The following is a 27,973-nucleotide window of genomic DNA, read 5'->3' as shown; positions in this document are numbered from 1 at the left end:
CATCTTTTTCCTTTAATGTATCTGGTTTACTGTGTTTTCTAATGGCGAAAACATGGCTTTTGTTACTACCATCTATATAAAAGTTACTGGAAATTAAATTTTAATGCATTGAGAAATCTAGAGTTACTACAACAATCTTAATTTCAAAACGGAGAAGGAAGTAAACTGCATACATACCTAAACATTAGTAAGCAAAGCTGTAAAACTTTAATTGAAAAAAAAAGTTACAGCATTCTTCAAATAAAATTCTTGCCACAGAAAACTTTATTCTGAAATGTCAACTCAAAAGTAGTTTTTGTTATGATCCTGGCAGATCAGAAAACTAAAACCGATTAATATCAACATTTTCGTGTGTCACTTTTTAACAAAACCATACTTTTCAGCAAGGTAAAACTTTTTAATGTCAAGAACTATCTCCTCTTCCTGCTTTTATTAAAGAGGAATTTTTTTTTTTGTCAGGGTTAACTTATTTATCTAATTTTAGCTGTTAAACTGTCACAGTGGTTTTACTAAGGTAGGAGAACTTCTGAATATACAGGAGCATACAGACAATAAGCTTTGTACAAGCCTGAGCAGTGTATCAGTGAATTGCCGTTTCTTTGGGAAAACCATTTATATTCTTCATTAGAGTAGAGTGGGCTTCGTATCAGTTTCTGTGTTTGTGGTGTGCTTTGTGCCATCTATGTCAAGCACCAGCAGAAATCATCCTCCTTAATAAAACGTAACTATGTATCTGTTACAACATCTATTCCTTGTACATAAACTTACAGATTTTTTTTTTAAAGCAGATTATTTCAAGATTATCAAGATAAGTGATAAAGTGATCATGGTGATGTAGCTGTGCAAAGTTTTTTGTGTTAAATGCAAACAGACAGGAATTGATATTACTATATCAACATAAAAAACCCTATATATATGTAGCTTGCGGAAGCTATTTTAAATATTTATTGCACATATTTCAGAGCAGATGAGAGAAAAGCTTTCATTGTGACTATCCGTGCTGCCCCAGCTAGTGTTGCCTAGGCTTTGGAGCAGGTAGCATAGAGTGGAACGTGGATGCCTGTTAACAGTGGAACTCACATAAACTTTCTGTTTCCCTAGACATACTGGCTTTTTCCTGTGAAAAGTCTTTTTGTAGATCCAATTTAGATGGGTCTCTTCCAGATAACTGAACCACCCCACAACAACAGTAATTGTCTGGAAATCCTGTGAATATGAGTAGATCAGCTCTGTAACATATTCAGCCCTTGTGAGAAGGGCTGGATCAGCAGTTTATGTGCTGAATCAGGGATGTGCTGTTGGCAATAGAAAGCTCAGAGCTGGGGCTCACCCTGCCCATGAGCCTCTTGTGGATGTGTGCAAAGGGCTGTCAATATGTGTATGTATGGCATCAAGCTTACTGTAACATGCGTATGTGTTGGTGCATTTCCTTCCCACATTGTACTTGGGAAAGAGACATGCTAAGAGTAAGCTGCTTGGCCCCAGTCTGGCCACCTTCTTTCCCAGCACATCTCACGTGTGTAGAGCTACCTTTGGGGCAAATAACTCCAGTGGAAGAGAGCTCTTCTTGGTCACTGTCCTTCCCAGGGACCTGTGGGGAAAGTACATCATCCTGTAAAGGGCCATAGAAGAAGGTCCTGTAAGAATGCTTTATGTGAGGACAAGCTGTGCACTGGGTGACTGCACTGGCAGGTAACAAGTGTTATGTCAAATACGGCTTGAGAGCTCCCATGCTGCACACTTTACCTGTGTGTAAATGGTAAATCCAGCTTGTTAAGGATGTACCATGTTTATGCAGAGGCACCTACTGCTCGTGTGCATGGCTGTGTTAAGGGCTTGGTAGGCACAGTTATGATAACACTTCTTAATGGTTGTTTGTTGTTCAATCGTTTTGACAGCTGCTTCTTTCTATACTGCTGGATAATACTAATGGCTTCTGGCTTTTAAGGTGTTGCTGTGAACCACAGGTGTCAAGAAAGGTATAACAAATAATTATACTTAGGTTTAAGTTAAGTTTAAATATTTATCTCAGCTCTTGGAAGCTGCTTTTCATGGATATCCGTGTTTCCATCTACAGCATATCCACAGGTAGTTTGATGTGTGTTGTCAACCCAATGTAGGCGTTTCGTTCTGCCTTCCTGCTGTATCTGTGTCATTTCCCACGAAGCACGCACTCTGTGGAAATTCCATTTTAAAAATTGAATTTCTGCTGTTCCCTTTGCAGGAATAATGCTTCTGAAGGCTGTAGATCTTTTGTAGATCTTTAAATACAAGTCAGCTGTAGCAGTGAGGAAACTGTAGTAACTGCTGATGTACGCTTGGATTTCTTCGTGTACTCAGCGAGGTCCCAGATGCTTTCTTTACTCAGTGGCAGGTAGATAATTGCACGCAGCTTTTAGGTTTGCTTTTTGATAAAATAGGTATGTGAACACTTTATCTAACTGTCAGGTATTTCAGTCTCTGCAGTCTTTGCATATTTATATTAAATAGTTCGAAGTGTCTACATTATCATTGCAAAACCCTCAAAACAAGATTTGAGATGGAAGTGGAGCCTCACAGAGGTTCACATCAGCTTCACAAGGATAAATGCGAGCACCAGAACCAAGACAATAAGCAGAAAATTGAGTAGCAGGTTGAGACCTCTGTTGCTGGCAAGATCCATAACGTGCATCAGTCTGCCCTCTTGTGCTTGCAGCAGACTCTTGATTGTAGCTTTGGATGGCTCCTTCAGTAGTAGCAATGTAGATTCACATGAACTTCATTGAGTCCTCAGCTGTTTACCTGTTTTTAGTTTCTGCCACTTAAGAAAAAACGTTTGTTTACAATAACTAAATTTTTTCCCCCCAGAAAAGGAATCTGGATGCTCCTACAAGCCTTTTTTTCCAAATACCTTAAAAATAAAAAAAAATAATAGCAGAGTTAATGATAGCTTTTATTTCGCTACTGAAGAACTTCTGAACTGAGTAATGGAGAAAGGACTTGAATTTTTTACAGCTTGGGTCTTTATTTACTTTTTTTAATGTGTATGGTACTTCTCAGGGCCATTTGATTTTCAAAGAAATGGCTATTTTTAACACACTTTCAGCAGAGATTGTTGAAAATTTACTTTAGAAAACCTCTGTAGGTACAAAAAATAAAAACAAACAACTCTCTCATGTGGGCAAAATGTGCCTCTAACAGGAGTGTTTCCTGCCCTTCTAGGGTTTGGCATCACGCAGCTTGGTAGGTAGCGTTTTGCTGGCAATGTGCTGTGTAGGATTCATTGCAGCTTTGCAAATGCCTTATTAAGACTCTAGATTGGGCTGGCAGAAGATGCATCTGCAGTGCTTTTAATAGCACATACGCAATAGCTTGTTTTAAGATAGTATTAACAACTTAGCAATTGTGGTTTATATATAGAAATGTAGATATATAAATGAAAGAAACAAATAGGACCACTCAGCCCTAACAGTGAAATGTTGCCAAAACTTCTTTTTAATAACCAGCTAAGTTTTTAGGGAAGATCACAAGAGGGCAGTGTTTTATAGTTTTATATTTTATACGAAAATGGAACTTTTGGTGTTTTTTATCTTGGAAGAAATATAATGGGCTTATAAAGCAATCAGTTTAACTAAACTAACTGTCACATATTACAATAAATCCTGTGCGTATTTTAAATAATTTAAATTACTAGGGCTCTTATTGAGATGAGCATAAGTTTTTTAAAGGAATCTGTATAATTATGTTGTTCTCAGTCCTTGCAATGAACAAGAGGTGTTCACTCATCTCCTTCCATAACCAAAAAAGATTTTTCCTTTTTTTTTAGTTTTTAATTTTTAACATCTAGGTCAAAGCTAAAAGGTTAAATGAAAGATATATGTGAATCCTGTAGGACTTCACAAATATTTCCAGTTGTATTCTGACTGACAGAGACTATTTATTAATAGACGTACATAGGTATCTGGTCTGTAATCTATGGGATATTGGTATGCTTCCAGATATGACTAAGAATACTATCTAAATTAACGTGTTCATCACTCAGCTCTAATTTTGGCAGAATATATAGGTAAAGTCAGATATGCACACTCATGCTGAGATGTACATGATTATAGTTCTGTGTGTATTTGTAGCAAAACTTACATAGAAGTTCTGTATGCTGTGGGGCCAAACATTTTGTGCATGTTTTGTGAAAATTTTTATTAAGCCTGTTTTACACTAGTCTTTCCAGTGAGTGGTTCAGTTCTACTAGCATGGGCAGTTGTTGCTAAATTGGTGCAGAAAAGTTAATAAAGAAATGCAAGTACTTGCTGCCCTCTAAAGTGCCTTACTGACTAGTCTTGATCAGAACAAAATTTCTAATTCTGAAATGGGTAGTGTCTTTACCTAGAGAAAAATGGGTAGATTCATCAATATCTGCTGAAGAACTGGCTGAGGAGACATCATCTTTAAAACCATCATATTCTTGTTCCTGATTAAGCTCTTTCCCAGTGTATAATTGCCACAGAAGTTCATGTCATTTCTTTTTTTTTGGAGGGAAAGAGTAATACCAGATTGTTGCCTGCTTAGCTGTGTATTAGTGTGTAAAATGAAAGTAGCAAAAAGACATATAGCCTTGAGTGGACTGGAACGGAGAAATGAGAACTTAATCCATGCTGCATGCTGTGTTTGGCATTTTTATTACGGCTTATAGAAGTAGTGAACTTTTTGATTTACACTTTCCTAAAAATCATTCGAAACACTTATGTGCACTAGTTGGTGAGTGTAAATTAAGTATGTGTAAGTGATCTGGACACTGTGAAATAGGCAAGACTACTATTGAAAATCAAACCAGAGTAAACGGAGGTATAAAGAATCAGAAAGCTGTCTGATGGCTAGCTCTTTTCACATAACTTTAATAAGTAGATGATAGAAGGGATGCTTCTTTCTAGATGGAATTGTATTTAAGTATCTTATTTTATGCATTAAAATATTTTCAAGCAGTCATTTTAATAACTAAAAATACAGTAGATGTTAGTTTTAAAGCCTATATAAGTATACAAAGAAGAATGAATGTACTATGTACAAAACGTTTTATTTTTTTAACCTCTGGGTTCAGTTGACATTTAGTGATATAGAGGATGGTAGGTAACAGTTTTTCTGATCAGCAGAACCCTGAGACATGTGAAGCATACAGTACATGCAATTTATCTGCATTGCTGTAAAATAACAGTAGGGCTTCCAGTTTATATATGCTTTGGTTTTGTCATTGCTTGTTTATTTTTTAAAAAAATAATAATTCCTTTTCAGGTACATAAGAGGAAAGTGGTGGATTTGTTTTTATGTGGAGGGTGTTTATATTATTTAGCAATGTTTTACTTTGACTTCTGTATATTACTGGCTTGTGAAACCTGTAATCCCAGCATGTCTTCAGAATGAGTGTTGGTACTTCACTCTCAACACCTTTTTTTTCTTGAGGGAGTTTTCTATACTGTAAAACTGTTGTCTATTTCCAACGGAAGTTTCTTGAAACACCTCCAAAGCAAAGTAAACTGGAAACCCAATCCATCACAATAATATAGATTTTTCTCTACAGAAGTGCACTGTGTTTGTAGCTTTTCTTAAGAAGAAGAATTAATAGGGAAAGTGCGCTTACTAAAATCTCATGCATTTGTGAGAGTGGTCAGAACGCATGAAATGGAAATTCAGATTTACATTGACGGTTCGAATCATCAGTAGTATTCTTACACTAACTTGCAAAGAGAGGTATGTGTTGCCAATTTCATCAGTGTTTGCCCTAATCCTCATACAGGTGTTAACTAATTTCCTTTAGTGATTAACCTTATTTCAGAGGTCTGGTCTCAGCATGTCTATTTGCCAGGCATAGATGCCTGTTTAAAAATAGATGTCTGTTTGACCTCTGTCTATTGATTCTTCAGCTCTCTTTAAATTTGAAAACTGTATAAAGTTTCTAGGAATTTAGCTTAATACCAGCAACACGTGGGAGAGTTTGAAGTCTACTGCTTGGTCTTGTTACTGACAGCTGCTGGAGTAGAAACTTCATCTTTTATGTGTATGGACTGTGGTTTACATGTTGGAAAGGTATTTCTGCAATGCTTTCCCTCCTGTGCATAATGGTATGTATAATTTATTTTAGGAAAGTACTTGCTTGATCTCTAACGGGGATTTGCAGCTGAGGGTGGTGCTGTTACTTGCATTTGTATGATACGCTTCAACCACAGTGACCTAAACCTCTTTCTTTACCGTATCAGATAAAGGCCACCTCGTGAGACATTGGCAAATAGCAAGTTTTCTGTAGTTTTAAACTAAGGAGATTATTGCATACGTTACAGCAGGCAATAATAAAGTTGCCTCAAGCCAAATAGTAAGAACTCTGAGAATTATTTTTGAGTTGTGCCAATTCTCATATCGGTTAAATGACTATAGAAAATTAAATCTTTGATACCAGGGTGTTAGTGTCAATTTTTCTGCAAAACATAGTGAAAAAACTTTCCAGACATCAGTTCTGTAAGGACATATCTAGTGAAAAATACTGTAAATGAAGTTGCCTTTTCAGATTCAAGCTTTGTGTGTATATATACACTCACATATATATACATCTTTTATTTTTATACATACATATTTATATATAAGATCCCTTAAATAGGGAAAAAGCATATGAAATTGTTTTTATTTATGGGTTACAAGGCATTTTTTGTTTCTCATATCCCCTTAAAAGCACTGAAACAATCTGAGTGCTTTCAGTTGATAATGCAGAGATGCAGCACCTTGAAGTAAGCAGAGCAGAAATTTTCCTGGGATGTGTTGAGGGCTGTGTGCCTGTAGCTCTTCTCTGGGTGGACATGGGCCAAATTTACAACCTCTCCAAGGGCTTAAGGATTTCCAGAGAAATTAAAAAACACTCAGGCCCCCAAAAGGAAGTTGCTGTTCATGTGATCTAGCTAAAACTTTGAGGAACTTAACGACTCCACGAAGAGGCAGTACTTTACCCCATTCTGAAAAGACATCTCAACTGAGACAGACAAATTAGGTCATGCACAGCTTTGTAACAACAGGCTCTAAACACTGTTCTGCACAGAAGAGTGTGTTTTTAATACATGTAGTAGGTAGTAAGAGAATAGTGCGATGGTTGGCATACAGCTCTAGTCCAAGTGCTAACCCCTCTCACAAGATCCTTGCATTGGGAGTTGCGGGTGTAGGTTTCTCTTCCCTCTTCCCTTTCTTAGAGGACAGTGCAGAGAAGTGCTGGAACTTCAGAGGAGCATCACAATGATACAGATCAGCAAGAGGCAAATTAAAATCAGGCAGAAATTCACAAAGAGCTCTTGGAGCCTTTGGCGTGCTTGTGGGTTGACCTCAATAGTTGAGGCTCTCCTCAGGGCAGAGCGGGTTATGTATTGGACCTTCTCCATGGCAACAAGAAAGCAGAGGGCACAAATCAGAGGTTTAGGAGTGCAGGAAGGAAGAGAAGTTGTCAGGAACAGTGCAAAGTGCCTATTATCTTCTCTTTTTGTTTTAGACAGCCTTTGTGGAGCTGGGAAAGCAGGAAAGTGAAGAGTTAGAAATGCAGAAGTAAAGTGTTTTGATGAGTGCAAATGGAGATTGTTTTAAAGTTCTGAAAAGCCTGAAATAAACAGATTGCCTTTACAGTGTTTTTACTTCAAAACAGGGTTTTTTAAATTTTGCTTTTCACGTTTGTTTGTGCTGTATTGTGCTTCTCCTCCTGAAGGCTACCAGGCACCTGCTTCATAGCAGTGGTGAGGAATTGTAAACTGGAAATTGTGGATATGTGGGTTTTACCCAGATCATTGCTTTAGATCTTAATCTCTCTATCCTTTCCAGTCTGTGAAAAGGCCATGGCTGATTTCCTCCCACTCCCCCACACTTTATTTGTTAAAGCACATGTGAAAGCCTGACGACAGGGCTAGAGTCACAGACCTTTCAGCCAGGAGATCTGGATATTACTGGTGGCTATTATTGACCTGGGCAGGTAATCTGACTTACCAACACATTATTCTGGAAGGGAGGAAAAGAAATCTTGTTGAAGCATTTCCATCCAAGTAAAAAGTTCTTTATGGTGCATAATTAAAAGTTAATGCATCACTGTTATAGGGATTTTTTAGTAGTATATTTCTTAACAGACAAAACAGAGTAAGGACTACATTTTTTTGTACACGTGTAGTACAATGTGTTACAAAACGTAGGTGCAAAGGCAGAGGACTGCTATGAGGAGCAAAATAAAGCATGTATGTAACTTTGTCCCTTAAGTGAGTGTTTTATTTCAAGTATATTTTTGCCCTTTATAGTGGCAGTTGGAAGCACAGGGTGTAAGTTGTTGTAACTGCCAATAAGTAGTTGTGGTGTAAAATCTTCCTGTACAAACCTTCCATGGCAAGAGACTGGCTTTGATATACGCTTGCTTAGTTCATAGTGAGGTGGACTCTGTAAGTGCTACCGCAAAGTGAAAAATTGGTTTTCAAGATTATGGTGATGTATGCATCTCTAACTTTACTCCTAAAACTGCACTTGCCCTTAAAAGATTTCTGAATATATCTTGTGATCATATCTTTCAAAGAAGGCCTCTCCTTGTCATCTCTCTTCCTTTTTTTTTTTTTTGAGGGACAATAAATGAAATTCCTGTCTACCCATATATGCCACATAAAGGAAACCATTGCTTAGATATCTGCTGCCCAAATTAACGTGATAATCCTGACTCAGAGATGCTTTATTGTCCATGAATTTGTCTTTAGATGTGGCTAAAATGGAAAAACCTTAAAATGAGACAGCAGTGTCTTTCAGATTCTTTTTTTTTAGTCCCTCTATGTTGGGCTATACAGTCAAATGGTACTGTATGAGCAGAATACATGTGCTTCCAGTGCCCGTGTTGCTATTTAAAGAGACTTTCTGATGAAACCAGATTACACATGGGTATTTTAATATCTTTAGAGGATTCTATGCAATGACATTGCCTCCTAAAATTGAACTTCAGATTTTATGATGTTTTGAGCTATAGTTGATCCTTTAACTTACTTGCAAATAAACCACCAGGAACTTACTTTCATAGTTACTATAATTTTTCAGCTTGCTTTGACTTCATGCTGTACCTGTTTTCATCTGTTTAAGCAGTTAAAGTGCTTGCCAAATTAGCTCTTTGCTGGTCACTGTCTGCCCCAAGGGCAGCAAAAGCAAGACGTGGACAGGAATTCTGAAGTGACTTGGCTGAAGACACATTCGTTCTCCCAGCTCAGTGCAGGCTGGATTGCATTAGGCTGTTTATCCTCTTCTAGACAAGGCATGGTAGATGAACCACTAGTGGATTTACACTAGTACAGAAAAGTTTGTGTAACTAGCATGTGTGACAGTGCACAGAGAACAGTATTTCCTGCCGATTACATCATCACAACTTGTTATGCCTTTTTTGTTTGTGGTGGTTTTTGTTTGGTGGTTTTTTTTTTTAATGCAGGGTATATGCAACCTGTGGTCTTTGGGCTGTTTGTGACCTGCTACAGCAATGTATCTTATCTTTTTCCTGGCTGCTGTATTTCTTGGCGCCCTCAGAAGGATTAGAACAGCACAAGTTTTACCTGCGTATATGCACAACGAGTTCATTTCAGTGTGCTGCGTTAGATTTAACTGCACACAATGCTAGCACCTGCACTGCTGTGTTGTTGCATGCGTTCCACTTGAGTGACTTGGGGCAAGGACCAGGGGCTTTGAAGTGCTTCCGTAAAAGGCAATATTAGCGAGTTGGGCATGACAGATGCAAGGCCACCACGGGTGACAAGGGACGGTGAGATCTCTTAAGGAGATTAAAAAAAAAAAAAAAATCATTTTTGCCTTTGGAATGAGTGAGGGATGTTGCTGAGGGAGCAGGCAATAGGTCAGAAGGCTCAGCTTCACACTGGTATTAGCTGTTTGAACATACATTGCCAGACAGGTGATAAGAAAGGATCTTAAAAAAAGGAAGGTAGTGTAAGTTAAAATGTATACCTCATAGTTAGAAAACAGCGCAGAGAAGGGATACGAAAAGGTCAAAATAGAGTAACTTAGTTTTCTTAATTTAAAAGCTTATATGGAATTAGAAATTTTTAAAACACCTTCATGTTGTTTTACCTGCTAAGCCTGTCTGTGGGAGAAGTTTCCTTATAAGCAAAGAAAGCAAATTCTGTGTCTGTGTTTCAACAAGTTTGTCTTTACAAGTGCATGGCTTCAACTAATAAACACGTACCTTGCTCATTAATCCTCCATGGTGCTGTCACCCACCTAAAGTGTGCATAAAGAGAAACAGATTCAGTAACACAGCTGCATATGGGTGGCTATCAAGGTCAAAATGGACAGCCTGAAAAATAATTACACTGAAATGAAAGCTGATCATTGCCACAAATAGGAGCTGCTCTCTGCTGTTTAGTCCCCTGTCTGTGTTTTAGGTCAATATTAAGAAGTATTATGCATGCACACACCACTTTCTGAAAGGAAAGTGCAGCAAAAAGGCAAACTGTATTTGACATTTTTTTAAAGTCAAACAGCATTACTCATGCATTAGAAGACCAAGTATTGCACAAGAGAAACTGCTGGTTTCATTGCTGTGCAGTTGTATGTTTAGTCCAGTGTTGCAAATGGACGTGAAAGGCTCGTCTTATGCACAGCATGAATCTGCAGGAAGAGGTCATGTGGCTGACCCCATATGTTAGTATGTAGGGGATCCCCTACACCTGGTGCCTTAGAATGGGTCACTGATCACAATTATTGCTACCTTCTTCACTGACATGAGACTGTTTCCCTGATTTGTATTAGGTTATTTTTATCTCTGTTCCTGGATGCCCTTCACAATGAGAGGAGGTATGTTACCAAAGCGAAAATTGTGGCCCATGCTTGTTCCTCATGCAACTGCATTGACTCCATTGAAGTCACACGGGATAAATTTGGCTCCTTTGGAAATGCCACAGCAATTTTAGATACAGCCTGTTTCCTGTCATATGTGTACTAAATCCAGCAGTGATATCAGTGGAATAGAAGAGGTTTGACAAATTTGATTTGTTGCTGTCCCATACAACCAAGTGAAGCCCTGAAAAGGCATTGTTAAAAGTAATATTGTATAAGTCCCTTGCATAGATTTTCACAATGAGATGTCCCAAAACCTCAGTAATTCAGTTTCATCCATTGAAAATAAATGTCTTAATAACCATAAACAGAGTGAATGCAAAAAGTCCCGTCAAGTTATGTGATCCTTGGAGTAGTACATGTTTAGAACTATTACTAAAAAGTACCTGGCCTAAGAAATTCCTATAGCTGTTGTGTGAGCAGTGTGATACTCCAAGGCAGGCAGAGGCATTCTCTGCATGTTCAGAGGAGATTTAAATTTTAAAGATTTGTGCATGCAGTGCCAGAGCAAAATAGAACCGTGTATGAGGACTAAATGCTGTGAGTCAAAGTGGACATGGAGCCTTGTATTACAGTTGTCTGTGGATTCTGTGGCCCCCAGAGAAGACATTGCCATTTTAAAGCTCTGCCTATGCTGCAGTTGATGTGTAGTTTTGTTATCTTCTCTGGCTGTCCTGTGTTAATGTATATATCTTATTCCAAGTTTTATTGCTTTGTTTTGAACCCTGCTGTAAAATACCTCCTCATCCACAGTGTGGAGTCACTGCAGTTGAGACCTCCAAGTCTGAAAAATCTCCTTTTTTGTGTGAGGAAGATGAGGGATGAGAAGGGAGTAAAGAAGGAAGCGGTCAGCTAACTCTAGAGACCTCTAGAGGGTCTCACTACTGTCAATTTAGTTCAGCAAGTAAAAGTTTTCAATGATAAAACAGAACTTGCTTACAGGTTTTCAAGTACAGAAGTGATTTATAAAGGTATGTCATAACTTTTAATTTTTGTTCTTTTTACAAAAAATAACACAGCATGGAGGTGACTTGCTTAGGATTTACAACAGCAGCTGAATTTTGTATTTACCTATGCTAGTGGTGCTGAATACTGTTGCTTATTCTGATTTTAGGCTGGGGAGTTGTACTAGGCAGTTGTGTCAGTGAAGAAGGGTGTTAAGGATATTAGCCAATTCAACAGATTGCAGAAAAAGGAAAGTTGTTGGGGTTTTTTTCCTTAAGAAGAAGAAAGTATAAAAGGGGAAGGAAAGGGCTGGACATTGAAAACAAAGATTAGGATGGGTGAAGGCAAGAATGCAGACAGTAGCACAGGAGAGGACAGATTGAGGGAGGAAGGTAGAAGAAAAGGAGCAGGGGAAGAGAGAGTGTGGAAAAAGAGCAAGGAATTGCGCAAGGGGAAAGAGAACTGCAGCTGGAGCGCATCAAGTCATTGAGAAGAGCTAGAGACTGACTCATGGCATATAATGTAATTTTTTTCAATTGCATACAGAAAACATTTCCTTGGGATGGGGGAAGAAGCAGCAATTCAGCTCAGTGTTTGTAAAGTGCTGGTAACAGGAAAAGCAAACTAATTTTATCCTTCTGATGTTTTGTTTTAAAGTTTATTTTGTACTGAAGTGTCAGTGATTTTCATGTGTTTGGGAGGGGATAGGGGAAGGCTCACACTTTAATTTAGATTCTCTTTTTTTTTTCTCCCCCTCTTATTAATTCATTCCTCTTACAGTCTTGCCCAGATTTGTTCTCAGTGTTCTAGAAGTGAGATCTCCAGTAAGAGCCTCTACCTGTATTTCAATTCTATGGGAATGTGAAAGGTGTAGATACCCAGAAATTACACTGATGAGGAGTTGAGCACAGTAGGCTTGACATTTTGGTTTTTGGAGGTTATCCACATACCTTGTGGATACCTGGACGATACCTGGACTTTCGTCTGTGTGCTGGTCCATTAGAGTAGCCTGAGAGCTGATGCTTTGGGCTACTACTTAACTCTGGGTAGAATTCTCTGCAGCTGCTGCAGACCTTGGGCAGGTGCTTCAGCCTCCATACTTATCTGTTCCCCTAATCAAAATAAGACTGTAATAAAAGGTAAATCATACCACCAGATGGTAAAAAGTATATAGTTAAGAAGTAACTTTGCCTTAGGAAATTAACTCCTTCCTCCACTGCACACACTAAGTACCTAACACCTTATAGTTTCAAGTTGGGTTTTAGGGTCTGGTGGTTCGTTTGTTTTGCTGCTTTATTAATAGGAAATGGGGTAAGTGCAATTTGAACCGAAGTAAAAATTGAAATATATCTAGCATGTATAAAAGATAGAAGTGGATGGGGATGTCGCAAGTTGTGTGTTTAACAGCAACTCGGGACAATGACCTGGTATTATTTGAAAGAAGAATATGGTACATAAATTGAACTTCTGAGAAGTAACTTGATGCCAGGAAAGTCCTCTTAAGCCATGTATCAATCTCTAGAAAGCAAAAGCAATCTTCCGAGTCTAAAGAGTCTTGTAGTTCAGGGAACACAGCATTGCTTCCCTGTGGGATTTTTTTTGTTTCTCCAGTTGGAGTATGTTGCCATTCCTAAATCAAATTACTCTTAAAGCAAATAAAAAAACCTGTTCTTACAGCTCTGTGTCACCCATACATTTTTTGTTTGCTGGTAGTCTGACAAAATCAGTGAAAATCACCCTTACGCTGTCTGATTACAAACTGATTTTAATGAGTTTTGTAGTATACAACGAGGACACTATATTCCCAACTTCTTTAGAGGATGAGAAATAAATGCAACTTCTTAAAATAGGGATGGGGTATATACCTAGATCTGAATCTCTCTAAATCCAGATAACATAAGAAATCAGAAGATTGTTATTTGCTATAAATTAAATGTAGTGTTTCATACCTGATTTGTAACGTTTGTCAACTGCTATGTGGCACATGCTTCTGTTGTGACTTTCAGCTGTTGTTACTGAGCTTTGAATGTCTGTGGCATAGGATGTTGCCAGTGTGGAATTTTTAGATTTAGCTTAACAGCTGAGCCACACTGTCATCTACTTTAAATTACCTAACTCCGTGATAGGATGGAATTCAGGTGAATGGGCATCTAATCTGATATAGCTATGGGTGCATTCCAGTAAAGAGCTGCCTACAGCAGTTAGGTTTCTGTGTGTATGTTCGATCTGTGTGTATATGCATAAACTCTGCCTTTTTAAAGGTGTGCGTATGCAGTGTATGTGTTAGGAGAGAGGGATTTTCTGCGTGATAGAATAAATAAATCCAAACTCCTCTCTTTACTTGAAAATACATTTTGAACTAACTTTAGCCATGGAAAAAATCTGTCTGTCTCAGAATCTTCTTGCTCGTTGTAAGCTTTGGTTCAAAGGCACTGTGAGGTCTGAAGTGCTGCTTCTTCCTGGTGGAAACAGCTTCTAGAGACCTTCATAACAGATTGTTTGCCGTATGAGTAATACGACGCCTGGACACTTCTAATACTTGCCTTGTGCCAGTTTTGAATAGGCTGCTGAGCACAAAACCAAGCACCTGCATGTACTTTTGCCTGATGCCTACCAATTGGTAATACAAAAAGGAATTTGGTGTGTCTGTTCGGTAACAGGGAAAACATGCATCATAAAACTAAGGTCTAGATTAAGTCTGTCTTTTCTAAAACCAGAACCTTAAGTATACGAAAGTAGTAAGGTATGAATTAATGGAGGGGGGGAACATGATTATAAGGAGGAGAAATTCATTAGAGAACTACATATTCAAGAGTCACGTTCCTTTTAAAAATATTTTTATATCTAAATATTAAAATGTCCTTTATGTGACATGTTTCTGTTTGAGGTGCACTCTTTTTTTGCTTGCAGTGATTTTAAAACTGGGGTTGTAATTTCTTGTGGAGTGTGTATTCGCTTCCCTTAGTTGGAAATAAAGGGATTATTTTATGAATTTGAAATTTGGTTTATGATATTACAAATCCTAGCTAAATTATTTCTTTGTTATTGGAAGCATTCTAGTATGAGTTTGGCAGTTACAATGACCGCAGCAGGATAAAATAAACCTTTAAAGGAATTCACAGCAAAAATGCTATATGAATTATGTAGCTTGAAGAGCATTTTGAGTAACATGTAGAATTTCGGTTCTAGTACTGCTATCAACTGCTTAAATATTTTAATCAAGGGTACTTTTTCATCATACAGCAAAAAAAGGTTTGCTTTCTCAATGTGTTAGATCAGAAAAATGCTTTTCTGAGTTGAATGGTGAAAGAGCTTTACCTTTGCTAGGCTGTGGACAGGCAGCTTTGGGGAAACAAAAGTGTCCCTACAAAACTTTGAGTGAATTACTCTCCTTGTGGATTTTTTATTTAAAAAAAACCAAACAAACCCCAAAACAAAAAGCAAAGAAAATGTATTAAATTTAAAAGGAGGGAAAAAGGTCTGAGGAAAATGCTGAAAGCTTCTCACCTTCTTGTGTAATGCTGCCTGCATAAATCACCTACCCCAAGGACTGCTAGTGTCCCACTAGCATGTAGAAAAATCTCAGTTGCCTTTATTGTCCCTAAAATATGTCCCCCACAGCATTACAGTTTTGACTAAGAGCTGTAATGCCCACAGTTCCATATTTAAAAAAAAATAAATTACAGCCATCTGTTAATTTGAGTAGAAGAGCTTTTATAGAAAACTACAGCTACAGTGCCTTGGTGTAAGAATTAAAATTGTAGAAGAGATGTTCCTTACCTCTAGTGTGACTGCTGGTAAAGCACAGAGGAGCTTGCTGTGGGAAGTGTCTGTAGATCTTTGGCAACTTCTCTGTGACCAAGTTGTAGGAACAATTGAAGTAGGTTGAGGGGGAAAAAATAACAAAAGTTTCAGAGGCAGGACTCCTGATGTCATTCAGCAGCTCACAAGTTGTGATTGGTCCCATTTCTGCCTTCTGACACAGGCAGTTGCTCCTCTAAACTTGTTCGCAGCAGTAATATATTAAACGTGGGCAACAACTTCCCTCTTGTGAAGGGAACTGCGTGCCAGGGAGACCACCTGCGCAGCCACTGGATGAAGGAATCTAGGAAGCAGCATGCTTTGGTGGGGTGGCAAAGGGAGCTGCATGCTTACACCCTGCCTTTACTTAAACCGGAATGGAAATGTAAAAAGTAAATGGGAATTTGTTCAGGGAGCTGTTTTGGACATGTTACTTCCACTACAGCAAGGCTGCTTCATCAAAAACCCTAAATCTTTACTGTGGGTGATCACATTTCCTATGGGCTTTTGACTCAGAATGATTTTTCTTTTGTACAAGAGGTTTCTTAAACTGCACTTTCAGTATAGATAGTTTTGACAATTTGATTACACAGCTGGTATTCAGTTTACAGTGTATGATGTGTGTTTTCCAACATAATCTTTCTACTGACAATGCTTGAACTGAAGTAATTTCTCTGTATTTCAAGCCTCTTCCAACCTTTCAAGGTAATTTGTGGGTTAGAGGAATTTTTTTTCCCCAAATAAAATCCAGCATATATAAGTTCATATCCAAAATTTATCATTCCTATATAATTTGAAGTATTTACCTTTTCTTTAAAACACACACCCACACCACTTTTCTCCCCCTCCCTCTTTTTGTGGCTGTAAACTGTCCAAATGATTTTTGAGAATGTTCTGTTTGTTTGCATGGGAGTATCAGTTGGATGTTACTTTGCAGGTTATATATGTTATCCTGTGTTGGGAAGTGACAAATGAGACCACAGTGCATATACAGAGTAGGTTTCCTGCATCCGGGAAGTGGAGGATTTACTGGATGCGAAAGGACTGGACTGTTGAGTGTGCAAGCATCCACCGTGAGGCTTCGTATGTGGATGCAGCTAGCAGCGTTTCATTTTCCTGATTTGGAAATGCAGGCAAAAATACAGAAGCTCAGACTAACTCTAAACACTTGCAGATCCAGTTTCGACGATAATTGTTTAGCATAGATTAATCCTTGTCTTTGAGCAGGAAAGCAGTCATGGTGGGGTTTTTTTTGTTGTTTAGCTTGGTTTTTTTTTTTTTTCATTCTCTCTGAGCTCTGCTGTGATACATGCTGCAAACCAGAGCCAAAAAGACCTTGGAGGTGACATACCACCTTATTTTAAATCGAGCTCTCTATTTTTGTAAATAAGGTTTAGCTCTTCTGCAAAATTGTTTATAACATAGTTGAAGTGAGAAACTCAGTTTTAATATAATGAATCTGTCTGCTTTCTGTTATCTCTTCATATCAAACCCAGGAAATTTAGGGTCACATATTTCATTTGAAAGTTAATTGAATATCTCCAAAGTGAGGAGTGATTGTTCTTTACCACTGCAAAGGGTTTTGTAATTTACTTACAATGGCAGTATTAACACTATAAATCTCTCACAGTCAAGCAAACTGTATTCGGCCTTTTTATGAGGGAAGGTTCATGTTTTTTATTGTGTGCTGTCATGAAGCAAAAGTACTGCTACCATTGCATTGTTTGCTTTTTGTGAGATGTAATATGAAACTTGTAGTATTGAAATTCACCTCTGTACTTTGTTATTAAAGTCCAACACCCAGCACTGCAGTAGCTGCGACGCCAGTTCCTCTCTTTTACCAGGTCACTGTAAAACGGTTGTGTTGTTTAGTTGCTCAACCCCAAATTCTCAGCTTTTTTTTGTTAGTGAATTGGACCTAATCATAATTTTGGAGTTTTTCAGATATTAGATGCCTCAAAAGAACGCTGATTTTGTTTGTGAGCTGCTGACACAGTCATAGCTTAGTCTTCTTTTTAAAGCATGATACTTAATGTGCAAGGTAAGGCATTAATAAAAATAGTAGTATTGCATGAGAAATATAACGCATGACTTCTGTAAATGTCTAACTTGGATAAGAAATTTTCAGATTGAAAGTATATTCATTAAATAACAAAAACATGCACAAATTCAGACCACATGAATGTTGTTGATCTTGTACTGATGCCAGAGAAACAAGAAGCAGCTTGTTTGGGTACCCTCTCTCAAGAATATTTTTCTAGTTCAGTTTAGTATCGCTCCCTTGCGTAACTCTTGGCGATTTTGGTGGGGTTCTGAGGCAGATGCTAAAGTGCTGCTCATGGGACATGTTAGCCTGGCAGGTACAGACAGTGTGTAAGAGGACCCCATCGTACTGTTTGATTCACCCCTGGGTGAACAGGTCCAGACATCCATGGATATCAGAAAGGAAAAGCTTTAAAAAAGCAATCTGTGTTGGTGGTTCTGGTCTGCTTTATTTTGTTCTGGGGAACAAAAATGTGCAGCTGTTGCTTGCTTGACCTTAAATGGAGATGATCTGGGCTTTCTCCAGTGGGATTAGAAATCTGCCACCAGAGCATGTTTCTTCTCATAAATTTATTTAGAGATCCGGTTGATGTTTGGGATAATCTCCAAAAAGAGATGTGTTATACTTCAGCATACCAGCTCCTTTATTTAAATAATAATAAGACTTCTCTTCCCATTGGCAATAATTTCCTGGACTATTTTTCCCTTTTGTGTGCTAGTTTTCAGAATTCCATCTGTAGACACTGGCCACCTGCATAACCTGTGTGAAGAGTTTCAGATGTGTCTGGTCCATTGATAATCCATGACTCTGCATAGAAATGAACCATAACCCAAGCTCAATTATTTATAATACACAAGTTCAGCAGTAAGTCCGAGTACTCAGGTTAGTGTATTACTTCATGGTGCTGCTCCAGTTTTCTCTCATACTGCAAGTGTAGCTTTCACAATATCACACTGCTAAGGTTCTTGGGTTGCACAACTTTGTTTTAAAAGCAACTAAAAATTAAGAGAAGGGAGAAGTGGATGCTCCCACAGATGTGCACTGGTTTGTGTAGGAGGGACAGAATAGCAGATTTTGGTATCAAAGCTGAACACTAGAATGAGATCTTTCCTTTTTGTAACCAGTATTTTTCTGGCCCGATTCTGAGATGCTTCCTGCAGCCTGTGTAATTGCCCGTAGCCATGCAGGTATCGGCAGATGTGGCTTACAAGACACTTTTTGCAGATCTCTGCTAAGGGAAAGGACCCAGCTAATGTATCCTTCAGTTACATTTGTACTGCAGGTCTAATACAACCTAGAGGGAGGTGGGAGTTTTTTCTTCAGGACATAGGAAAAGCTGTATTTTCATCTGGTGCAAACAGCGTTCCAGACTTATACCAGATAAGGAGATAGTCTAATCAATTTGGAGATAGTATGAGTTTTCTTGCTTGAATTTGATAGATTTATGACCCATATGTTTGTATGTTTTACCTGATGCCTCCTTTAATGTTTGACTTCAGTGATTCTCACTCAATGGTGAGAATCTGGAATCTCAGTGGGTTTTGGGTGTATGTGGACGAAGTTGCCCTTCTGAAGCTGCAGGTTTTCCTGCTTCTATAGTGAGACTTAGTCTCTGTTAGCGTTATAGGAAATAGCTCTGCTGAGAAATCCAGGCTTTGCATCATGTTATTCTCCTCTAGGACAAGCAGTGTTTACTTTTCCTAAGTATTGGACAGTCATTAGATTAGTTTGATCCTCACAGTTTGTTCCTCACTAGAAACAAGGTGAACTTTCTGAAGCAGCAACTTGTGAAGCGTACCATTGCAAAGTGATTAAAAAAACTGTACAAAATAAATTAATAGAAAACTTTACAACTTGGGCTGAAATATTTCTCATTTTGGGAATGCTGAAGGCGCTGGCAGGACTAGTCATCTGATTTGTTACTAACCAAAGGCATTTTCAGAAAGGTCAGCTTGAATGTTTTCATTTCAGTTGATGTTACTGGCATGAATTTTTAACCATTAAAGTAGATCGCAGGGCTCAGAAGTATATAATGCCTGTTTATTGTCTTTGGTGCTTTGACTCAATGTTAGGAGAGAAGTAGGGGAACAAGAAATTTTGCCTGGCTCTTGCTCTGAAAATCTACTATGGCCTTCTTCTTCCCATACCCCCATAGGGAGCAGTTATTTCACTTGGAGGCAGCACAGTTAGCTCAGGCTTGACCCATGTAGCTTTTTTTATTTTGCAACAAAATATGGCCAGCACAAAAAGCCATGCTCTTTCAAATACCTGTTGCTTTCATATCAATGAAGTATACTTTTTACTAGATTAATGAAGGACAAATAATTGAATAGTGGCAGTTAATTGCAGCAGCGTAAAGTGTCTTCAAAATAGCAACATGATACAGAATAGGGAGTTCAGTGATCTTCATTACAGTGGAAGTTTTTTTAATTCTATGAAATGCTGGGGAGAAGTGTTTTGGTGTTTACTGGTGTCCTCCATTGATTAGGCTGAACAATGTGCTTTAGGTGGTGTGCTGAGATCCTTATACCTAAGAAACTGTGTTGAGTGTCTTTGAGATAAACTGTTCTAGGAAGCACAGAGATTAGTTGTGTTATTTGACATGTTATGAGTGATGGATGAATGGCAGCACAAAGGCATATGAAGGAGAGATAAAGTTGGAAGACCATGTTCCAGTTGCCAAGTGGCAGTGCTGGATTATCCCCACTTAAACAGTAACTGCAGAATGGGAGAGAAATGATTGGGGTTTAGATTTAGCTGCTACCTATCTTCAGCTGAAGGTTGTCCTAACAGAAATGCATAGATGTTGCCCAAATAATGAACGCGTTAGTAGCATTTAGAAGCTGAAGGATTCTCTTCTGCAGTGACCGCCCTCATGTAGTGTGGAGGGGGAGCTTGTAGACCAGTGGCCTCAACATCTTGCCTCACTGGGATCTTCATTCAGATCAATGTGGAGATCACACTGACCAGACATTTAAAGGGCTTTCAGGCTAATTTTTAGTTGGCCTGACTTTGAGATGTGTATATGGGAAATGTGAACCAGAAACACTTTTCTTTCTCTTGGTTGGTGTTACAGAATGGTGTCTTTCTTTCTTAACGTATTTCTTCTGCGCATTGCCCTGCCTCTTTCTTGTTAGTTTTTTGTTGTTTTGTTTTTTTTTTTTAATTTAATGGAGTGGCTATAAATAAAACTAGGACAATCCCCATGGTGAATGTCAGCTATCTATCACTTCCTTTCTTTGTTATGTGCAATTCATAGCTAAAACACTATGGTAACTTTTTTTTAATTTCATCAGAAATCACTGAAGTTTATTTAAATAGCAGAATGTCTTTTCCCTCTGTAGAAATGAAGTGTTGTTTGATACTACATATGCAGGAAAAAACCCTTCATATTAATAATAAAATTTTGTTCTGCTCCTAGCACCCCAGAAAATTAAGATCCTGACCTCTATTACTTGAGAATTTGAGGTACAAAACTTTGTATTTTTCTTCATTCTGTTGTAGTATGTGCCAAAATAAAAATGTTGCTCTACTCCTCCAGTTCAGACCCTCTCTGAGTAGCAAGAACAGATTTCCCGGTCTTGCAAGTATTTTCTGACTATGTATTTTGTTACAGGCAGCTGCTTCCTCATGGTAGTTCTATTGTCACTCACTGGAGCGTGGAAACTTTTGTCCTGTAGAGTCTCACAGGTCCTTTTGGCTGTAGCTGCCTGGCCACTGAGATGATGGGAAGAGCTTTTCTTCCTCCTTTTATGACTTTCTTCTTACAGAAGAAACTATTTGCTTTCTTCTTTTCGTGGCCTCTGTTGAAAATGAATCGGTCCTGTGGTTTTGAAATACAGTCCTTTGTATCAGTTGGTTATATGAGTATTTGGTATAAAAATAGCATCGACATATTTGTGAATTAGAAAATGAAAACAAAGGCAGTTCATTCTGAAACATGAACTTTGCCACCTTCTAGACGAGCCTCCTTCTGTGTTAAAATACAGTTACCTAATTCATGCTATATTAGATTAATCTAGTACTAGTTTTAAAAGAAGAGTCTAAATGTATATTTATAGTTTGTTTTTGTCTTGCAATAAACTGCAACATTTATGTTAAATTTAAAACTCTTCAGACTGCAGTAAGTCCTGTCTAGGTGGAGAAGTATACAGATTAAGGATATACTGTTTTATTTGATTAGTTTAATATATTAGCTACTGCTGTGAATGGAGTATGAGCATACTTGATGAGGGGAAGGGAAAGGAAAAAAGGGAATGTTTCAGTGTAAAAAGGGCCTTCAAATATGCTTATAGCGTTATATAGCTGAAAAACACACCTGCTTGAATATTCACTATGACATCTGCAGCATGTAGGACTACAAACACAAAAGTATGGAGGATCTCCTAAGCTCCCTACAGACCACCTGAGCTTCCTGGTACTTCTTTCCACCTATGGAGGGTTTTGTAGATTTCCATTAATCTAAAATACCTTAGTAATGACGGTGCAGAAAGGTGAAATGAGAATTAGCAAGCCTTTTGAATTTCTCTAGTGGATAGAGTATAGCTTAATGAAAGAAGTAGTAGACTGACATTTGGAAAATTACGATTTTGAATCTCATCCTCATTACCAGCTATGCGCATGTTTCTTTGATATTTTTTTTTATTTTTTTTTTCCCCCCAGTGACTGTAAGAAAGCTACTTGGAGTTTCAGTCACAGAGAAGCCAGGTAAAGAGGTGTACATACAGCTTTGAACTAGTTGCTACTGGACCAACTTTTAGTTCTTACCAAATGTTTGGTGTTATTGATGCAGTATTAGACAGTATGCTAGGAAGTGTTTGCTGCAGATGCTCTGCTTCTAGCAGAGTGACTCATCACTATGCTGGGAATCATCTTCCCCTCATTCTCTCAGTATTGGTCACAAAAGGGTGTCTCCAGCCGGAGCATGCAGAGACCTGCCTCTGTGTGTGACATTTTCCAGCATGATGAAAAACAGATTTAGATCCTCTCGAGTGGGAGATGCAGCTCCATCTTCATTTGGGCTCTGAGGATGTTCTGGGTGGAGAAGACCTTGTTCTTTTTAATTCAATCAAAAACTTCGTTCAACACATGTTTATTTTGCTTTAGGCAGGGATAGTCTTATTTGTGTCTGTTAAAACCAGTATTTTGTTTACTAAATGGTTTCCACACTAGAAAATCTGCTGTATTTTGGTGCTCTTTGGAGAGTGCCCCTCAGTTTATCTCCCAAGGAAGGAAAACACCTTCACACACTGACACGGATGTTCAAATGTACCCTTACATCATACTGCTACTTCTGTTAGAGACAAGTGCATTTCAAGTACCCCTCATAAATTCAAGTGGGAAAGGTTCATAATCTGGATTGAAGCCAAACAGTTTAAATATCTGTCACTTACTCCACACACACATTGTGTGACTACCTTCCATGCTTGTGTGGTTCCCAGTTTCATAGACAGTCCGATGTTAAACTGGCTGCCTTTCTTCTGTTTGCCAGTGATGCAGAAGTTTCAGGCCAGGATTTTCAAATCTCTGACTTTTGACATTCGAGAACCTGATTTGTCAGAGGCTCAAAGCCTCTGTAATCACCTCTGAAATTTAGAAAGTCACTCAGGTACATGGTGTCTGCACGTGAGTTAAAAGTTGGTTTTTTTTTTAAATTCTGGGGCACGTGACTGAATAATAGTTGTTTACATGATGATCTCTAATGTATGTGATCCTGTACAGGGATGGTGGTAGAATCCCTGCCTGAAGCAATGGAAATTTTAACATAGTAGGTCATCTTCTGTCCTGCTTGTTTTGCTGGCTGAGACACAGCTAGTTCCTCCAAGGGAGAATTCCTGCAGTGGGGGCAGAAAATATGCCTCTGATTTTCCCATCTGCTGGAGTTTTTCAAGGTAGTCACCAACAAATGTAAATGCACATGTACTCATGTGCAAACCTCTGACATCCATAGACCTTATTAACTCCACAAGAGAATGTTTTTGTAAAGAACTTGGTTTTGTCTTCCAATCCACAGGAAGGGGACTTTATTAAATCTCCCATTTGCTGCTGTTTATAGAATACCCTTGTCTTTTTTTCTATGTCTCTTTTTTTTTTTTTTTAAATCTGTGTTTGTGGTAATGAGAGCTGGAGAAGAATAATGGGGGGGGGGCTTGCTGGGAGAGGGTGTCTTTGTTTCTGCTTCCTATTTTGGTTTATCAGCCTAAAAGGGAGTGGAAAACAGTGTATTACCTAATCATTCCTTCCCCATGTGCTATCAGTTATAAACATGTACAGAAGTTGCATCTGCAAAGCTTGAAATGCACAGGTTCTGTTAATTTGGCTAGACTCCATTCTCTCTGCAAGTGCCCGTAGAGATTAGTTCTGGATTGCCATTATTAAATAAAGTGTGCTTTTGTGAGTCTGTGTGAATACTTGGGTTTGTGGTCATATAAATATTTTGAACACTTCTGCTTTATTTTTGTGGGAGTTTTTGTTTCTTTTTAACTTCAGTTAAATGTGTTGAATATTACACTCATGGCTCATATTTCTTTTAAAGTCATGAAAAGTTAAAACAAATGGAATGTTAGAAGAGAGGCTCAGTTTTCTGGTTCAGGGGCCAACACCCTTCACAGAATCTAAAGGTCTTCCATTTGAAGAATCAGGACACTGATGCAGAGCATCAGTTTTCCCCAAATGTATATTCCTGCGTCATATTAAATTCAGAGTGACTTACCTCTCTTTCGGTATGTTTGCATGTTGTGTTAAGCAAATCTGATGCTCAGTACTTACTAGGTCCTTTAAAATTTTCTTTTCCAATTACTGCACAGTGAGTAAGTATTCTTTTTTTTTTTTCTTCCCCTTCTAGTATTCACCCAAGTTGCACTCTCTTTTCATTATCCTCTTGTTACAGAAGGGTTCTGTCAATTTCTGTGCAAGACTGATGGCTAGTTCTTGCAGAGTTTGTGCAAGCTGGCAAAAAAAACGGATGCCTTTTTTGCTTGCTTTCTAGGTCACCTTTTGCATCCACTCATTTTTGGCCGTGAGTAGGAGTAATAAGTAATGAATGAGCAATCAGCACTGGCCCCTAGTAAACTGGTATTTGTAGATATTAGCAATGTACATTTAATGTAAAGGTTCTTATAAATGATCAGAACTTGCTTGAGGACGCCTGAGTGCAAGTGACTGAGATGTTTTACCTTTAGGGGTGCTTACATTAATGACCAATTTGCACCTTGCCTTCCCAGCTATTCCTTTTTCTAATCTATTTCTGTCTTTCTTATACAGTTCGTAAAATTTTGTAGTGAATAGCGTATGTCCTACATTTGTGCAGCACTTAAAACAATGGTCTTTTTTGGGGATTTGAATAACTGCAGTCACTTTTCGATCATGCTGATTTCCAGGCCAGAATGAGAAACGACAACAAAAAATACCGATTTAACAGTGAAGCTTTCACAAAAAGCTTTTAAAAAAAAAAAAAAGTTAATGCTGCTCTTGTAGAAGCTCTTTTTCATTTACAGATTTTTTTTTTTGTAAACAACATTTGAATTTAAATATAATGGGAAGATAAAATGAACACTTAATAAAACAAGTGCTTCTATACTTAGGAAAGACCCCATTGTTATCAGTGGAAAATTCCAGGCACTGTTGCTTTTAACGTCATATTAAGTGGCACCTAGAAGTGTTTTGTGTTCATAACATTTGCCAGAATACAAATGGAAAGGGTTTCTGACAAAAATAATATTGGTGTTGCATGGAGTATAAAGGAATGTTATAATAACACATAAAAGCAAGAGAGGTGTAATTGTTCATAGGAAGATAAGCAGAAGAGGGTATATAATCTAGCCTGCAGCTCTGGGAGTGCTGGTTTCACCCTTTAAGAGTGTAGTAGATTAAGGTGGCAGAGATGAGAAAGTTTAGGAGGATGCTGAAAGGCTGCAGCCTCTTGTAATGAGGCTGTCCTTGGCTCATACAGTAACAACATGCATTTGTAGGCACCCTGCAAAGTCTTTTCAGGGTCATCTTAGTTTGTTGTTTGAGACTTTTGGACAATACCATCAAGGATGTGAGAGGGAACGAAGCCTCGCCGGTTAGGCAGTGGCCAGCATTCCAGTTCGCTTCCCTTACTAAACCCCTGTTATATTCCTGTTCTATTCAGTAACCCCTGCGGAATGCAGAATGAGCACATACAGATCTGTCACATATACAGTCTATGACTTTAAGCTAGGGCTGTGCTGCTGGTCCTGTGTGCACTCTCATAATTCAGATAACCAGCACAGGACTATTCTGAAAGATAAGAAAGTGCAGGAGGCTTTTTCTTTATTCTCTTAGGCCACCTTCATGTGGAAGTTTGTTTTCTTGAACTGATTGCATATCTAAGTAGGAGGTCTTGGGTGGTAACTTCACATTGTCGCAGTAACTGCATAATAGTATTTTTTCCAGAAGCTTAGGAAATGTGCAGTCCACAAACTGATACTTTTGGAGGGTTTGGTGCTGTCTGGAGTTGAGATAATTCAACTTGTTGATTATGTGTTCATATTAATCCAGCACAAAGCTGTGCCACTGCAAAACGTGTCGTCTCGTATGCTGCTTTTCCACTTAACAGTGTGTGCCAGCGCTAGATTTCACATGGCCTTGTACAATGAATCTGATAGGAGCCTGACCTAGATACAAATAACCTTCATGTGCATGGGATGGAGGGAGAGTGTAGGACTAGGGCTGTCAGAAGGGAGCTGAAAGGTAGGAATGTTTGAAGTGGTGAGAAGGGACAGGAGAACAGGCCTCATTCCCTTTGACAGCAGTGTAAATTTATGCCGCGTTTAAGCGACCATGCAGTTGCTATCAAAACTCTGCTTTACTATGGCATCAGGAGCAAAACTCTGCTTCCCCACCCCACCCCACCCCCCTGCCTTTTTTCCTTCTCTGTGGTGAGTAGCATACCTGACCTTAGCGTTTGTTTTCTCCCATCTCTCTTCGTATCCCAGCAACCATGTACTTGCTATGCTTTGCTCTTAATTCATTTGTAAGCTATTGTGGTAAGGGATCATGTCTTCGTCTCTTGCTGTGGTTATCAGACCTGACCTTGATAAAGTTCAGAAGCCTCAGCTGCAGTATAAACAGTACCGGGCAAGAAGTAAACGTACAAATAACAGTAACTCATAGCACAGTCAAATTCTCCCTGGCTTATGTGGGTCAAGTCCGTGAGGTCTCTAATAAAGCTTGTAATGCCTTGTGTGCAATGGGGATTTTGTTTGTGAAGGAGGCTTTGACAAAGATTCTTGAAAAAGGTTTAGTGGCTAGAGGGAGTGTTGCTTTTAGGAGGCATTTTATTGCTGTTACTGTTCATTCTTTTCCCTTTTGAAAGCTTTCCACTCTCTAAAAGATACAGTGATAGTAGTGTGGTCTGGAAATAGTCAGCATTAGCATGTTAATTTTTTATTGGAAAAGCTTTAAAAAGTCATACAACAGATGCAATAATGCGGTTCCATCTAACTGAAGAGAGGCATGTTGGGGCTCCCCCCCCCCCCGAACCGAACAACTCTATTGCAATTTTAAACACTTGCTGCAAAGAGGAGGAGGAGGAGCAGGTTTGTACACTAGCAAAGGACTTCATGTGCCTGTTTTGTAAAGCCCTGTGTGATTTTTGCAATGCCAAACTGAGTGGGTCTGGTTCTATAATGGTAAAAAACCCACATGAAAATGTCAGGGGGATGTTGTTGTATTGTCCTATATTGTCGTAACTAAATTTTCATTCCAACAACCTTGGTTTGTATGGGCTCTCAGCCTAGGAAGCAAAGTATTTGCTGGCTGATTTCCTGTCTCTTTAGCCTTTATGGTATTTAGCTCTTTACTCATAAATCACTCTTTCTAAGCTTTTTTTTTTTTTAATCATGAATATTGCTCTTCTTTGAACATGTTCTACTATTTCAGTGACTTTCTGGTAGTACGATGCCCAGAACTAAACACGTTCTTTCAGCTGGGTTTATGCCAGAGCTATTTAAAGTCACTGTCTTATTCCTTCCCTCACCCCCTTTCTCTGTTACTTGACATATAGGCAATCCATCCTTGCATTAAGCTGATTTTCGGGCAGGTTAAATTGTGAACGCCTGTCAAGTTTGTTCTCCCTGTTAGTTGTCGTCCCTCTTAAATTAATTACTTTTCAGGTTGCATGTCTGTATAAAGTATGTGTCTGAGAAATTTTTCCCAGCCTTATTGTTCTTTTTTTTCTTAAAAACCTCCCCACCCCCCACACTGTCCTGGATTTCACCACTTTCTGTTGGCAGTGCTAATGTAACCTCTCCATGCTACATCTGTATTTCTCAGTACCTCACAATTTGATGATGTTTCAAT

General features: G+C 38.5%; 2 protein-coding genes and 1 long non-coding RNA gene across 3 annotated transcripts in view; 1 reads left to right on the top strand and 2 right to left on the bottom strand.

Moving 5' to 3' along the window:
- CEP85L (centrosomal protein 85L) overlaps positions 1-27,973 on the top strand; it is a 119,448-nt gene that overhangs the window by 52,541 nt on the left and 38,934 nt on the right. The window lies entirely within an intron of this gene.
- On the bottom strand, positions 183-15,826 carry LOC142054679 (uncharacterized). Its single transcript, XR_012659643.1, has 4 exons — positions 15,583-15,826; positions 10,205-10,239; positions 1,747-2,890; positions 183-1,591 (listed from the first exon to the last, which is right to left on the bottom strand). It is a non-coding gene; the product is annotated as an uncharacterized LOC142054679 (long non-coding RNA).
- Positions 4,852-7,479, bottom strand: PLN (phospholamban). The gene has a single exon (XM_075087515.1). It carries the CDS (start codon positions 7,386-7,388, stop codon positions 7,230-7,232), a length of 159 nt encoding a protein of 52 aa, XP_074943616.1. The 5' UTR covers positions 7,389-7,479; the 3' UTR covers positions 4,852-7,229.

The sequence above is a fragment of the Phalacrocorax aristotelis genome, chromosome 3 (genome assembly GCF_949628215.1).
Source record: "Phalacrocorax aristotelis chromosome 3, bGulAri2.1, whole genome shotgun sequence".
Taxonomy (NCBI): domain Eukaryota; kingdom Metazoa; phylum Chordata; class Aves; order Suliformes; family Phalacrocoracidae; genus Phalacrocorax; species Phalacrocorax aristotelis.
Note: the sequence above shows the minus strand (reverse complement) of the source record. Positions and strands in the feature narration are given on the sequence as shown.

Coding starts and splice junctions, on each gene's coding strand:
- PLN (XM_075087515.1), bottom strand. CDS start 7,388: ATGGAGAAGGTCCAATACATAACCCGCTCTGCCCTGAGGAGAGCCTCA.